This window comes from Cheilinus undulatus, linkage group 16, assembly GCF_018320785.1.
Source record: "Cheilinus undulatus linkage group 16, ASM1832078v1, whole genome shotgun sequence".
NCBI lineage: Eukaryota > Metazoa > Chordata > Actinopteri > Labriformes > Labridae > Cheilinus > Cheilinus undulatus.
The window spans coordinates 10,475,867-10,492,898 of record NC_054880.1 but is presented as its reverse complement, the minus strand read 5'-3'; the positions used below and the strand labels follow the sequence as shown (position 1 = coordinate 10,492,898).

Sequence of the window (17,032 nt, the reverse complement as noted above, 5' to 3'; positions counted from 1 at the left end):
TAAAACAACTTTTAAGACTCTTAGTTTTTGTTTTTGTTCCTCAAGGACTGTGAAGCTATTCAAGTGGTACGACTGAAAATGTGAGGTAGAAACAAAAGGTTAAATGCTGAGTGAGGGAAGCAGTTGAAGCAGCAGAGATAGTCTAAAAAAGAGACCAACATTAATGATCTATATAGAGCCTGAGTAAACAGATGGTATAGAGAGTAAACATGGTGAAAATACTCCCCTAAGTCGACTTAACATGGTAGAGGAACTCCAGACTACTTCATCTTATTTACCTGAAATTTAAATAGCTAAACTTGCATAAAGAAGGGACTTTTATACCTTAAAGTTTTCTTATCACATTGATAGAGTGTGTACTTTCATTTTGCTTGCATTAAATATTCATAGGATATTACCTGAGGATACAATCAGACTGTAGTGGCTTGTTGATGATCTGCACATTAGAAGGAATAAGCAGAAATTACAATTGCAAAATAAGAAATGAGTGTTTAACATTGATTATTGATTATTGATTCAGCTTTGACTCTCCTACCTTCACTGCTGCTCCATCTAGTTTACTTTAGCACGTCTATTTAAAAACTGAGCACAGCAAAATGACAGATTATAAAGGATTATTTCCCCCAAAAAGTGATGATATAGCCATTATCTGAAATAATGAGAGTAAAAACCCCAAACAGAGAGGCATATATTAACAATGTGCCAACTCAGCAACTAGAGATTAGACACTGAAAAGAGCATCACAGAAGTGGAAACTTAGAGAGAAGAGAATGAAGTCCACTTTTCTCCTCGTCTGCCTGCAATCAGACTGTCAGATCCTCCTGAGCAGCAGAGCCACACGAGGAGCTACTGAGACTGAGATGTCATTTATACTGAGGATGCACTGATGCATCAGTTTAACATCATTCTCATCTGACACCAGCCCTTAATCTGCACATCAGGCATGTGCAGATAAAGCTGCATGAACAGATATTAGCAGATAATGTTTATTTGTTGTGTCCTGTCATCTTAGTGCTGGTATCTGGTTCATCTAAGCTGAATTAAAGAGAAGCTCATACACTGGACAGAAGATGTGACCTGTCTGACAGACATGAGTGAAGATGTTGGCACTGTGAGAGTGTTATAACAAATAAAGTGATGGAAAAACATCAGTATGAGCAACTGGATAAATTATCATTTTAAACATTGGTATCAGCCATAATTTTTACGCCTAATTTAAACACTTGGATGAACAATTTGTGACTGATTGGTGCTTCATTAGGCAAGCAAATTTAGGATAATTACATTTTTTTCCACAAAATTTTACTGATATATTGTGCATAATTAGGAAGAGGTAACATAATTTTCAGATATTTTTATGTATTATTATTATTGCTTGTTTTCATTAGTTTGCTTTGGCAACAACATATTTGCATTCATGCCAGTGAAATAACTGAATGTCCAACATGCTGAAACTCCACAAACTCCACAAACTTAATGCTCTGTCTTGCCTTTGAATTTCCCAAAACTCATCTGTTTAGTGAGGGGTGCAAAATATTATCGGCACAACATTTCTATCAGCTGATATTACCATAAAAGTAGAATATCAGGATTGGCAGATAGGACATTTTCTCACAAGCTTTACAGCCAATATGTCTGCCAAATGTATCAGCAGTATAAAACATAGCAGTGTTACCCCCAATTTCCATATACAGCATGTGTGCCGCAGAACGCCGGCAAATCGCACTGGGGAGCACTTCCGCCGCTCCAGACCGGCAGCAGCGCGTGCCTGGAGAGCCACTCTGCTCCGCTTTGTTTCAGATACGCTTCAGGTCTATTTCAGCACCGGCCGCTGCCAAACCTCGTAAATTCACAGTCGTTCAGAAAGCACCAACCATGGAAGTCACAAGCATAGAACATCCGGTTCTTTCAAAATAAAACACAATGCACTGACTCCCATCACTTTATCAACATCACGTCTCATCCTGCAGGGAAAGCAAAGGGTCACCGAGAGGTCAGTGGGTCACAGAGCTACAATGGCGCCAGTGACGAGGAATAGTTAATTTTTGGGGATATTTAGCCAAAGAATTTTGCATAAAACCACACATCCTTTGAGCAAACATTAACCTTTTAACTTCCTAATTTACTCACTCAAGGGCGGAAGCAATGATATCATGGACTTTTACCAGAAAGGATGATAAATTAACCCCAAAAGGTAAAATATTCTGCTGTTGACATACTATTCCTGCGTGAACTCGCAGTTCTCCCGTGATCTCTTCCTGCTGATCAGGGCTTGTGCGCCGTGGCGCCGTGCTCTAGACTCGCTTCCAGTGGGCAAGGTCGCTCGCCAAACCTGCGGCGCGCACGCTGTATATTGAAATTCGGGGTTAGGCCTCCTACAGACAGTGAGTTTTATAAAGTTCTGGCATGCTACACTGTGTGACATGAATCTCATCCAACATCAAGTTTGATGTATGCAGACTGAACAATGACAGCTCACAGTAAGTGCTGAATCACAGGCTACGCCGGTATGCAAGAAATAAACATCATCAGTGTCCATCAAGCTCCACCCTCAGTCTTAACCTGCCCCTCAAAACAGAGTGTAAGCGCCATCTCGGGACACCCCTTAATAGCAGTTATGATTTCAGACTGCAGGGGGCAGCAATGTGCCAAAACTGCATAATCTGTCGATTTAGAGGAAGAAGAAGAAGAACGAGACCACATGGTTACCAGCTTACAATTGTAAAAATTAAAGTAAATGTTATGCTACAAAAAGGCAAATAATTCATTTAACATTAGACTAAGACATCGGGGTGGTTTTTGTCATTTTTAGATCTCTATTAACAATTCTTCCCCATTTCTTCCCCGCATTCGCCACCATCTTTCTTTGACTGATAACCCTCAGTACCAAGGTAAGGTAGATAAAGTCCTCAAACTCGCCCCTCAACTCAACTCTCAGGAGAATTTGGACAGCCCCCACACTTTGCGGGAACACACATTTTGAGACTCAGGGTTTGGATTTAGAGTTAAGGGGAGAAGTGAGCTTCTCAGTTCATAAGATACACAAGCAGAGTGTCTGCATCGATTACGATCTGCTTCTGCACTGATGCAGAATCGTTCATGTCTGCTACTACTAACTGTTTTTTATGAAGGGCACAAGGTCACTCCTGCAGGCACGCTCAATTTCTGATTAATTCACCTGGGTTAGAATAACACCGAAAGAAGTGATGAAAAATACATTAGCACTGGTAACTGCCGTGGGCACTGGTATCAGCATCAGACCTGATTTTTACAATCTGTACATCTCTATCAACACCATACATCCTTTCTAGAAAGCAAAAACCTGTAAATATCCTAATGTTCTCACCTTGTAGAAGCAAAACATCACAGAAAAATAATCAAATCAACTTTAGGAGGCAAAGCAATCTATTTGCATGCTACTCTCATGTTGGACTTGGGATATCTGGTCTCCGGTGCTCAGGACTGCTCCACTATGCTGGGCTTTGGAAATAGATCCAACAGGTGAGGCCATGATGGATGAATTAATGGGTTACAAGGTGAAGCACTGAGATGCATCATAGAAATAAAGTGTGACTGGTCTTGTTATTTTTCAGTTAATTCTGAGTGAGGATTTCAACATCTCCGTCAAGCTCTTCACACTCTTAGCTGTGTTTCCTCTCAGCTGTATACTGCACTCATGCATAATGTAAGCACAGAGGTGAAACACTGAGATTTGCTCCCTCCTCTGCTGCTCCTATAGCCTGTCTGCGTCTCACAGTAGTGGTTATTCATTAAGAGCTCTCCACACTCATTGTTAGAGGGCCACCTGAAGAGTAGAGGGCTGAGAGAAAAATCTCATTTCCTCGTGAGACCTTGTTTCCCCACCAGGCACACTGTTGCTCTGCAGACCGATTCCTGACATTCCTCTAATGTCAGTGATCACACCTGCGCTTTGTAAACGCGCCCCATTTCCCCCTACGTTACTTTCCAGCAGCCAGGTAAACACAGATTACAGGTCAGCCGTGCAGGATGAAGGGTTTGTAAAGGCTCAGGGAGGATTAGCCTTCCTGAACAGTCACCTGCCGTCTGAAGCTGCGAGGAATTAGGACAAAAAGCACAAATGAGGAGTGCCACACCTCGCGTAGTCATGGCGTACAGAGTCTCCAAGCAGGGAGCAGCCATAATAAACTTTTAATAACAGCTCGGACAGTGAAACCAACAGCAGGCAGACAGAGAGAGGAGGTGGGGGGGGGCGCAGCACTCCCAGGGCGACGGAGGCGCGGCTGGAAGTGCACAGGTTAGCCCACACGCAGTCCGGGAGCGCCGGAGTGGAAGTGGAGGAAGCGTGAACGGGGTCTGGTGTGGAATCGGGTCTTACCTTGAGCTGCAAGGAGGATCGCTGCCGCCACCAGCCAAGTCTTCCTGAGCGGAGAGAGCGGACAGCGTGCTGCGTAATCTCTCGCCATTCTTGTAAACAGGAGACAAGGTGGACGTAAATATCCACAACCGCGCTGCGTGGGGACACCAAAGTATTCCTTCTCCGGGCGGAAACTTCGAGATCAGTTCAGACCGCGTGCGTTAAAAACCAGCCAAGTTAGAGCTACTGTTATCCTCCAGTCTGTGGAAGTGTCTGTGTGGACCGTGTTTAGTTTCTGTCTCTCTTCTTCTCACTGTGGTAATGACACGAAGAGTCAAACCCCTCCCCGTGTGGGCCGGCCGCAGTGGCACAGGTAGCCCGCGGCTGCTCGTGCGTCCGCGTGCCTGCGTGTGTGTGAGTGTGTGACGGAGAGAAACAAAGTGTGGACGGAGCGGAGGAGAGTGTGTGTGTGTGAGAGAGAGAGAGAGGGGGAGAGTCGGCGCAGCTCTGTGTGAGTGTGTGAGCTGTGGAGAGCTGAGTGGGGAATATCAGAGTGATGTCAGCAGAGCGTCACCAAGAGGGCTCGAGCCGTAATAGTGAAACACGGAGAGAGAGGGAGGCAAACAAACACGGCATACCTGCGCGCGCGGAGGAATCTGGGTGTGTTCTGCTGACACCTGCCGCTCGTTTAGGAGTGCACGCGCAGGCGTTTCCTGCGTACGTGTACGTGTGTGCGCGAGCTTTGAAAATATACAAGGAAAAAAGAAGCAGCTGATATAATATTTTTAAAAAGATTTTTTTAACGATCTTAAATATTTGAAAATAAATTTAGGGTGACACTAAAGAGGCAAACACGTGTGGAAAAAATAATTTTACGGTTTTTCTGAGTTAATAACTTCATTATACCTTTATCATGTTGTTTGTTGTTGTTTTTTTTCTAGGTTATATTTTCTTAGTTTTTCTGACTAGAATAATTTGCTGTTTTTGGACACAAAGCTTTTGTGTTTTTCTGAGTAAACATCATCACTATAGTCATCTATAGAATCTGAATTGAGTTTCATTGCCAGGTATGTTTTCACACACGAGGAATTTATCTTTGTGATTAATTTAAAAAAAAACAGCAGAAAAGTAAAAGAGGCCATAAAAACAGCAGTAGGCTACTTTTGTTGACAGGGAACTAAAATAGATTATGACAAATCTAAAAGCAACAAAAGAGAATATAGATGTACCGGTGGAAATGTCCGTGTTGTGTTTATGATGTAGGGAAGGAGACTGCGACACTCTCTTTGACCACATTTAATGTCTGGCAATAGATAAGACAGAAAAACTCCTGTAAGTGTCTCAGCCCGCTCCAGATCCTGTACACATACAAAAAAAATAGCCTTCAGTATGTGACATTAGCCCAAAACAATGTGCACATAAGCTAGCTGCATACCATGCGCACGCAAGCTAGCTCAACTTTCCGTGCGCGGTAAACGAACATCCAAATAAGTTATTTAACAAGAAATTTAAAGCACATAAACGTGTAAACAGGAGGAAAAATATGTGAAGACATTGCAAGGAACAAAAATATATACAAGATGTGACGTTTAACACAAGGATGGAAACAGAAATAAACTTGAACCAAACAATGGACACCCACCTCTCCCACAGGGATTCATACAAAGGGGAGAAGGGAGGGGGCGAAAAGATACAAATGACCAACGAAGAAGAAAACAAAGGAAGGAGGAGCTGCAAACAACAACACAGTGCATCATGGATATAGGAGTTTCTCTCAGGCTGATACAGAACGGTTAAATGCCATGTCATTTTGTGTAATTATAACAAGGAATACTGAACTACAGATGTGTATTTTGTTACATAGAGTCATATAAAGTCTGTACATGGTGTAACAGTACACTGTATAATAAAACAGTTAAAATGTGGAAACTTGTTGCTTCAAAAATAAGGAGTAAACAAAACCTGACTTTTGTGAGTTCAAATAACTTGTTTATTTTAATGCACACTACACTAACTTTATACGTCTGAGTATTAAATACTGATGATAACTCTGTTTTTTCAAGTGTGCTGAGAACTGAGATTCAAAGGCTAATTTGAGTGTAATCCTCTATTACAAACTTTGGAACATTTATTCCTCTCACAGTCGGCCAACTGAGTGACTACAAGTGATAATAACTAAAAGGTGTACCCTGGGCAGGGGCGTAGCTAGGAATTTAGGGCCCCCAGAAAGAATCTCATACTGGCCCCCCTTAACTGGCTAGCCAAGCAACAAATGTGTCATTTTTACAGATATCTATGAATTTAAATGTATTTTTGAACCATGATTTCCCAATTGGGAGCATTATTTTTACTATTAAATTAAATTTACCTGCACTTATTTGCAGCCCTGGACTACACCATTTGGACATTTCCAAGGAAGGAGCAGGGGCCCCCTGTATTGTATTACACTCTATTTGATACAATTTCAGTCCGTTGACTGATAAATTTAGTTGCTTTTGATTAAAAAATGGCACTAATTACTAAGAAAAAATAAATAAAAACACACTTTTCATTGCAGACTTCTCAAGGGCCCCTATCTACTGCCCAGGCACTTAGTACCCTTTTCCCCCCTGTGCTACGCCCATGCCCTGAACCAGGAAGTCCTCTTCCATCATGTTAAATATACCGTCCATTGTGTATCGTAGATGTGGCGTGTCCACCAGAGTCAGTAACTTCATGCATGGTGCAAAAGTGTCTAATGCCCAAAGGAATTCTGGGAAATCTCTGCAGATGATCGTCAAATTAATTGAGTGCACAGACAAAAATACCTAAATTGTTTGAGCACTGTTAACCTAAAACTAAAAATGTGTTCTGTCAACTCAGAAAAATAAAATTGAGATATTTTGGAGTTTTATGTAAACTAATGAGTATGAGTATCCATTTATACAGGGGCGTAGCTAGGGATTTTGGGCTTCCAGAAAGAATATTACACAGGCCCCCCTTAACCAGCTAGCCAAGCAACAAACATTGTGTCATTTTTACAAATATCTATGTATTTAAATGTATTTCTGAACTATAATTTTCCAATATATGAGCAATTTTTTTTACCGTGGTTAAATGAACTTGTCTTGCATTATTTTGCGGCGCTGGACTATACCATTTGGACATTTTTAAGGGAGGAGCAGGGGCCCCCTAGTGATTTATTCCACTTTAATTGATACAAATTTCAATCTGTTGATCAATTCATTTAGTTGCTCTTGATTCAATAATGACACTAACTACTAAGAAAAAATAAATATAAACACACTTTTCATTGCAGGCTTCCCAAAGGCCCCTCTCTACTGTGGGGCCCCCTGTGCTACACCTTCATACAGGTAAATCATTAACACCTGAAAATGCCTTGTCTTGGCAGATTTTGACTGATTCAATCATTTTTATGACATTCTATTTTTTATTGATTTTCCTATTCACCTCGTAGAATTTAGAGGAGCAAACCTAAAAAAACAAACATAACAACTATAAGTAGGCCTATCTAAATTAGAGTTTAATCACCTGAGTTTATAATGTTTTTTTTAATAGAATAAGCCTTTTATTCTAAGGTAGGGAGGGTCTCTGCCATCTAGACTTTTGGTGAAGATTTAGGCCAAAGGTAAGATTCTTTTATCGTTCCTTGAATGGAAGAAAGACAATTTCTCTAATCTCCATGGGCCCCGATGAGACTGAACCCTAGAAAGCTTTCCTCTTTCCCCTCTTTTGGGCAGCCTTGCCAAAAACTCAAAAACTCTGAGTACTTTTCCTCTCCACTGATACTGTAATGCTTGTTTTATTTAGTAAAGATCCGAGTATCTCCTCCTTCACTGTTTACCATCTGCTATAACACAATGAGGCACTCTAGAGCTGTGCTAATGAAATCATTTGAAACTGTCTCATCAAAGCAAAAGCTGCAGTTTGTCTTTAAGTTGTTTCTGTAACCAAACTAATCCTTCATTAAAGGTTTAAAAATCAAACATCACAGCTGCAGATGGAAAGGAAAATGTATAAAACAAGAGTGTTGCCAGAAATTCAGTTTATGAACCACATTACTGTGTCAAATATGCAGTTACCAAAGACTAAAACCAGACTCCAGTCCTCACTGTGTTCATGTGTGGAGGTCTACAGAGACATTACCACACACGCGTCCCGTGTCGAGTCTCACATTGCACATAACATCAACAGAAACCCGGCCTGAACTTTCCAAGAAGAAAATAAAATAGTCTTTAACAAAACAGTGAGCTCATTAAGAGGAAAACGGAGAAAACCTTGGGAGAGGAAACTCCAGGACAGATCCCCCCGCCTGTGTTATGATAAAGATAATTAGCTTCTTAAAAGTGAATAATTGACTCAAAATGAAAAGATTTTTGTTTCAGTTAGAAGGAAATGCAGAGCAGTGAATAATCCAGAGTAATTCAGAGACAATAAGACTGAATTCATAAAATCTCTGCAGGAGTCACAATATAATCACAGTTTTCTGGATATTGTGAATTTAGTAACCTTCAGAAAGATTTCACTGGAAGTACAAAAATGATTAATCCTCTAGTTTCAGCAGGACTAAGATGATTCCCATGAGTGCTAATTAATTCTAAAGGCTCCAATCTCAGCTCATTCATTCTTCTTTGTGTAACATTCATATGACTTATATGTCTGTGCATTTTAGGCAAACTTGATCTGTTTGTTTGGTAGTTTTAATGTTACTGTGTTTTCTTATGTTTCATTCATTTGAAACAAAGCTTTGTCATGGTTTTAAGTGACATGCCTGGATTGAGTTTGGTGTGTTTTGTAGCTTAAAGGTCTTTTTGTGCAACTGCACTGCTGTGGTCAGAAGGTGAAGCCAGCAAACTAGTTAGACAAAGAAAAAACAAAGGTAGTAGGGGTGCAATGATCCATCAATGTGGATTGATGCATTGATTTTTTGATCAATGCATAGATCTCATCTTTATGCAATGCTTTTTTATTTTGAAATTCCTCCCTTCAGATCACCTGTTTGACCATTTCCACCCAGCTGTGAGTCATCCTAAACTCTAAAGCTAAACAGGGAGTTGCTCACAGCTAGTAGCTGAGATTAAGAGGATAATGAGGACTTCCTCTCCTCTTGGCTTTGTGGATATTTTTCAGACATGCAGGGTGGACCTCCCAACTTTATTTGCTGATCATATCTGCATTTTTTATTTGTATACAATAATTGAATCAGATCATTTATGGATAAAAATCGATCCCCCTTCGCTTTCATGGCTGCAGTAGTGTGAATGGTGTCTGATTCAGGCTCTGCAGCTAAACAGCGAGGGAAAAGGCCGCTGTTGCATGTCTCCTTGGGTGTACTGGTTGTCATCCAATGTCTCACATTAACTTATATTAAAATATAAGATGGCCTAATAGTTAGGCTGCACGCTGTGTGTGGTGTACCAGGTTCAAATCTGTGCTCTTTTACTCTCTCTCAACCTGTTTCTGACTCTATCTACTGTCCTTCCCTATCAACAAAAGCATAAACGCTCAAAATATACCTTTGAAAAACACAAGCTGTCCAAACTTGACATGTTGGATATTATATCCAACACAAAAGGTAAAAGTAGGGATGAAAAAGACTGAAAAAATATGTAGTTCTGATTACTTTGACGCACATTGCAAATTCAATATGAATGATCGTTTTGATGGAATGATCATTTTTATGTTATTTTTATTTTGATTAAGAAAAACATTCAAAAAAGAGGAAAGTAGATTTTTTCTTTTCTATCAGAAATGACACTTGAATGACTGCATGATGTGTAAGGTATAAGGTCTCTGCTGCAAAAGAGTTTTATTTAGACACAGTTCAGCAAAAAGAAATTGGTGCAGCTTCTGTGATTTGAAACTTGCAGCAACTTGCACCATATTGTGATTCAATCTAAATTTTGATTGAATTGCCCAGCCCTGACATTGACTCTAGTCCCGGTTCTTGCTCAGTTCCTCTCTTTTTCTTGTCTTATCATCATCTGTCCCCGTCCTCTTCTGTCTCCTAGCCTTAGCCTTTTTCTGAAACACTGGTTACCAACACAGGCTAACTGGCTTCTTTTTAGCTGAAGGCTGGTGTGTGAAAACACAGCACACTGTCAGAGTTACACAGAGGGAAAAGCAGGCAACCAGGGTGCTCTGTTGACAATAACTGGACCTCAGTCTGCTTGTTGAAAGTTATTTTACTACTATCGACTTTGAAACAACAATTTTGAGGTGGAGAAGTTACATGTTTTTACTTTAAGCACTGATTCTCAGGTTAAACTTCATTCTGGAAACAGTGAAGTCCATGAAAAGTAATCTTGTCAAACTTGATCTGACACATTCTCTGTGTTTGGGGAATAGATTCAAATGCACAGGTAAATTAATTTCTAACAGAATTGTTGTAGTTTGGTTGTTTGAGTGCTGCAGAGCATAAAATTTGCCCTTTAAAAAGCTGTGGAAAAGTAACTCTAACTTGTTTGTCTTCTGTTCAAATTGTAAAATAATGTTAAAGACACACCTCGACTCTCCCTTGTGTTGAGATATTTCATCATCACACCAAAATACAAACATCCAGACCTGGCAGTTGAAGAATCACTCACATAAATTCAGGTTTGCAGGAAAGAATCCTTCAGGGACGGGTGGATGGTTTAAGCCTCTGTAGATGGATGCTGTCATTGACTTTGTTGTCCTCTCCACAGAAACACTGATACTGGGAGGTTTCTCCTTAAAGAGGCGAATGTTTGGAATATGGAGAACTTGGAGAAACAAACAAACAGAGCGCGCTCTGAGAGGACGATGTGCGTCTGTTTGGGACGATAAGAGAGAATCTTTGAAGACGGCGGCAGCAGAATTTAAGTTCCTGTTAAAACCAGAAACGGAGAAGATAGACTGAGAAAAGACTTTGTTCACAGCGACACACTGTAGACACAACATTCAGTTTAATGTGAGGATATGTCAGAGACTTTCTACACAGAATAAACACTGCCACAAACACTGAAGGAGGAGTTTTTCTTTAACAGCAAGGTGAGGAGCGTCTTTGTTTTTTCCATCATAATCATAATCCACAATAAATCCTACTATAACTCATAGAGCTTTTAAACAGCAATACTGAAGGAGTTAAATGTTTGAAGTTAGAATATGGTGGGCATTAAAGCAACAATACAACACTTTTTTATATAACAAAAGTAGTTTTAAAGTCAATCTAGTACTATCTTACCACAGGGAGAATAACACCTACTCAATCTCCACAGATAAACTCCGCCCACTCTCAGGTGTTGGCAACGGGCCACAACTCATTACTAATATTTTATAAGTCAACCCTCAATACCTGTTCAATAACTTGTCCAAACTGTGCAGCCTGATTTCTGCTTCTGCATCAAATCTACTCCGTAGCGCATGCTGAAGGGAAGCATGACCCATCAAAACGACCCTGACTGCAAGCCCTGTGATTGGCCTGCTGTGTGGCATTGGTTGACAGCTAGTCTCTGTGTTGTCACAGGCTTATTAGCTATACTTTACTGAGAGATATAATTGCTGCAGACAGTCAGACCTACTTGCCTGTAACTGAACATTTCCATCATGCATCAACAACTTTCTCAGTGGCTGAATGAGTGCAAAGAAAATGCCCTTTCCTCTGCCTGAGGTGATTCAGCAACTTCAGCTTCCCCCGGTATCTCCTCCCTTTATTCTTCGCAGTAACTGCAGAGTAATCATCTGCTGCTCAGTATTTATCAGCTCAAATCCAATATGCTTGACTTCAGTTTGCATGGTTGCTTGATGAAGCAATAGAAAATGTCCAGACCAGGGGTGTCCAAACTATGGCCCTGGGGCCAAATGTGGCCCTTGGCCTGCAACAAATTCTAAACAAAGAGAAATATGTCTCACTTTAGAACATGAAGCTTGACTTTAGTGTCTTTTATCTGTTTAAGTATTGACAGACGATCGTAAATCGTTGTGTTACATTAGGGGTCATCAACTACATTTGTACACGGGCCAGCTTTTTCCCGTACAGGCACACTGAGGGCCGGACTTTTGATATGAATACAGGAATTCTTAAATTGTTCTAAATAACATATTTTTATACAATATTATTATTTTCTTTCAAATTTATGTCATTTTAAGGCTCTAACAATGAGATCAGTCCCTATATCACAGCCAGCCACAAGGGGGCGATAGAGATATTTTAGCTGAATGTTTCTGTGGCTGTCATGTTGTTCACCACTGGGTTTGATGTTAATATGCAAGAGTGGACATAAAAAATGACTGTTTTTATCATGAATGGACTGATAAATATGTATTTAACTTGTATTTTGCAAATAATGTCTGAAAAACTGATGACACATAAAACCATGCTTGATTAAACTGTTACAATTTCATTTGTTTTTTGATGTTGTTTTAAGCTGCAGGGAGTTTATTTAAATAAGGAAAAAAGATACCTGAAATACCACAACATTTTTTCCTCTGCACATGTTCTGAATTTGATAACATTCAGAGGGCCTAATGGGAAGATGTGGGGGGCCTGATGTGGCCCCCGGGCCGTCACTTGATGATCAGCGCCTTATGGGCTTGTCTGGATAGGTAAAACAAAATATGCTCATCAATATGAAAAAAAAAAACAGAAAAAAATGGTTTTGCCCATGTGAGTTATGGGGGAAGGGTTAGTTGTTGAGTTAGTGGATGTATATGGTTGCTAGTGGAGTGATTAGCTCAGACTTAGCCACAGCGGCAGTGTTGTCAGAACTGGACCACATTTCTTTATTAGCACAAGTGAGCAACACTGAACAACTTTCATGACAGGAAAGATGTCTTTATTCTCCCGGTCTGCTTCGGCATGACTTTACAATAGTTACGGGTGGGGTTTGCCGGTGTAGCCAGTGGCTGCTGCCACGTTAGCTGTTAGCTTGGATTTAGCTGTAGGAAAGCATCAATTTATTGATAAAGGACCACATTTCTTTTAAAAACAAGCGCATAGAGCCATGCCGAAAGCTTGTCTTGTCTTGAGAAGATGTTTTCCACGTCTCCGGCCTTGGCATCAGTTTTATTCATAGAGAAGCTCCACCATTAACAATCTACAGCAGCAGTAGCCTGCTAGCCCAAGAGTTTGCCATTTTGTCTTGTTGCTCTGATTGGCCTGTCATGAATGTGAGCTTCCCAAAAACTGAATTTTAATTTGCTGTTAATCGCTTTAAAACTAGTTACCCGGGAAAATCATAATAATAGGAGCTCCACGTTTTCCACAAGTTCAGTAAACGAGGGTTTCATCTACACTGAACAATGATGATTTTCAACTTTAGGACCCACCATCACCTCCTGAATGAGAAACTGCCACCTAATTTCCTAAAATTCCAACTTGAATAGATTTAATGAAAAATGCTGCAGTTTGGACCCTGATGCAACAAAATCATAAGTGAACAAAGAGACAGGAAAAATCAAACATCTTTTGAAAGCACCAGACTGTAAAAATGTTTATATCTGCTGTAAAAGCGAACATTTTAACACAGGGTGTGTATGGGACATCCAGAGCTTCTGCAGCCAGCCTCTAGTGGACACTCGGGGAACTGCAGCTTATTGTACTCCAGCATTGGCTTTGTTTTTCTACCACTGAGGCTGCCTCTTGGTCGTTCATCATTTTATGAATTAATTAAAAAGCACCACCACTGTGTACTCTGCAGTATTTTTGTGCATTGATTTCTCTGCCATGTATTAAACTCTAAAACATCAGATCCTGCCAGGGGTGAAAATGTAATTAAGGCCTTGCATCAGATGTTCATTAATTCTCTCCATCTATGAAATCCACATAATAAATGTGTCTGATGTGCAGTTCATAGTGAGAGTGATGCAAAGATGTTTCCCCTCCAGCTCCAGTTGGCCAACAATCCCTCTCATTCCAAACCCGGCAGTCACTCTCTGCTTCATCTCCCAGTCAAAGTAACACCTGCCTCTTCCAGCTGTTACTTTAACACAGCAGTGCTCTCTCTGCTTTACTACCACTAGTTCTGCTTTGAACTGAAAAAAAAAAAACATTTTCTACAGATAATCATCAGTGTAAGCAGCTCCACACCTCCTCCTCCTCCTCCATCATTCACAACATTTCACTGAGAAATAACACAGACACCCGCTGGTAAGCCTCTGCAAACCTTCCCTATGATGCATCCAACATTTTGCCGGGTGGAGGACCCGGCCACCCACCTCTCCATTATCACCTCATTAGCGGGCTGCAAACTGGCCCACCCTCCACTTTGGCTCCAGTCTCCATCAGCCCATTAATCACAGAAGAGCGCAGAAACCTTCTGTCCTCTGAAGGCTGCAGTGTATTCTGCTGGCCCCCGCTGTGTGAGCGTGTGTGGGTGAGCGTGTATGTGCATGCCACTGCATACAAATGATCCGGCTACAGCCTGCCATCTGTTGACTGCTAAAAGTAACTGTCTGTGCACTAAAACACAGGAGTCGCCCTGCTCTTACTCTGAAGTAACTTCAGCTTTATTTCAGTCGAAGAACAGATGGAGAGAGATATGCAAACATCCAGGAAAAACTCTTTCTAATTAAAAGACAAATTATGTTTTCATATGCTCTCCAAAATCAACTGAAACAAAGGTGTTCTTCATCTGCTAACCACATGCTTTCATTCATTCATATGAAAGGAATTTAAAGATGGCCACGTAAAAACTGAAATGCTGTTTGGTAAGAAAAGATTTTTGATAAGAGCTCTCCGTCTGGGTTATTTTCCCAAATGATGCTGTCACATGCTCTCTGGGTGTAAATGTTCCATCAAAATGAATGGAGGTTAATGTGAAAGACAAAGTCCTTCACGGTTTCAAACCACACAGTTGTTTGGCTATTCAGAGCCCAAGTCCAATGGCCAGTGAGGTAAACTGATAATTGGAACTGGTCGGCCCAACCTAGCCAGTGGTTCCCATAGTGGGATAACTAGACAGTTCTAAATAATAGACTTCTTCCAATCCTGCCACCAACTGTTGAGATGTCAGGATTGTGTAATAATTGTGTATTTTTATACAGTTGCTAAGTAACATCATCTAGCTCAGTGGTTCCAAACCTCGGGTCTGGGGACCCCTATGGGGGGGGCTGAAGATCTCAAAGGGGGCCCTGTCTGCTCTGACCTTGTCAAACTTAGATGTAGATATCGCTGGCATAATTAATTGAACATTAATTGAACACTGAATGGTGAAAGTCAGGATCTTTTTGATGCTTTTCTTTAGAATTGATTTAAACCCACTGATTAATGTAAAGGGACACTGAAGCACTGATTTATAAAAAATGTTAAACCATGAAAGATTATGTACAAGGTTTTGACACAACAATAGCAATATAGAGATGAAAGGCCACTAAAAATCAACTTTTTTGTGGGGAAAACATTTTTTGTATTGTAAAGTCTTATAAGATAACAAACATAGAATTTCAGAGTTTAAAAACTGTAAAGTTCTTGGTTGAAAATGTCTAAAATTTGACTTTAGAGACTCAAAAATGTCAATTTTTCAAAATAATGAATCTCAAACAGTGTAGAGTTAAAATTTACAAGAAACGAAGCTGTTATATTTTTGCCTTTTCGACTGCATGATCTCAAAAGTTCTAAGTTTTTGTTCACATACATTAACAACTTTGAGAGATCCTCTTTCTAATGTTCAAAAAAGGAAAAAAGGAGCATTTTAGAGAGGCAGAGTCTATCAGAAGTAGAAGTGGGCAGAGGTTCACCAATCTGTGAAAAAATGGCCTAAAAGTTGTTCAACAATTTTTGAAAAGTGTTCCTCTATCTACAATTCGACTATCCCGCCATCGATAGTACATAACACCATCATAAGATTCAGAGAATCTGGAGAAATCCCAGGCTGCACTGAAAGCTGTGAACACGATCCACAAACACTGCTGTCTTCTCTGGGACAAAGATCATTTATAATGGACTGAGGCAGAATGGAAAACTGTTCTGTGGTCAGGTGAGTCAAAATTTGAAATTCTTTTGAGAAACTACCAATGTGTGGGGTTTCATTAGTGGCTTTGGTGTTGGCAGCTTACACATCTGGAAAGACACTATCAATGCTGAAAAGCAGACAGAGGGTTTAGAGCAAAATATACTCATATCCAGAAAATTCCTCTTCCAGGGAAGCCTTGTATATTTAAGCAAGACAATGCTAACACACATACCACAAACATCACAACAGCATGGCTTCACTTTACAAGAGTCCAGGTGCTGAACTGGCCTTCCTGCAGTCCAGACACCAATAAAAAAAACATTTGGAGCGTCATAAAACATGAAGATCCAGCAAAGAAGACCCAGGACTATTGACCTTCATCCTGGTTGCAGCTTTAGGGAACAGAGTCCCCTTTACTGGAGATAAAGCAGTCCATAAATATTACTGAAACAAACTTCTAGATGGGAAAATGACTGCCTTTAAAACAGTTTAAAGCAAAGGACCAAGATCAGGAGTAAATCTCAACTCAAGCAAAGATCTTAAGATTTTATTCTGACTTCAGAAATGCTTCTGTTCTGAAAATATTCAAATGTCAAACTACTCTGATTTAGAAAGTGAGAATAATCAGATATGCCAGTTTTCTCCTTGTCTGTGAGAAAAGTTGCCGTGGCTGTGAGAGGAGAGAAACATTTGTGACAGCTGCCCACATGTAGACACGACTTTTAAAACCTTCATGTTCGTGACCACAATGAAATAAGAGTTTTCTTCAGAAGTCCGTCCATGT

At 40.4% G+C, this 17,032-nt stretch overlaps 1 protein-coding gene across 2 annotated transcripts in view; it reads right to left on the bottom strand.

Moving 5' to 3' along the window:
* The window catches only part of pvrl2l (PVR cell adhesion molecule related 2 like), a 579,022-nt gene extending 574,246 nt beyond the window's left edge, over nt 1–4,776 (bottom strand). For both annotated transcript variants that reach the window (XM_041809981.1, XM_041809980.1), the window contains exon 1: nt 4,358–4,776. In XM_041809981.1, the coding sequence (XP_041665915.1) occupies nt 4,358–4,445 (88 nt within the window). In that variant the 5' untranslated portion in view covers nt 4,446–4,776. The remainder of the gene's footprint in view (nt 1–4,357) is intronic.
* Nucleotides 4,777–17,032: the final 12,256 nt, after the last annotated feature.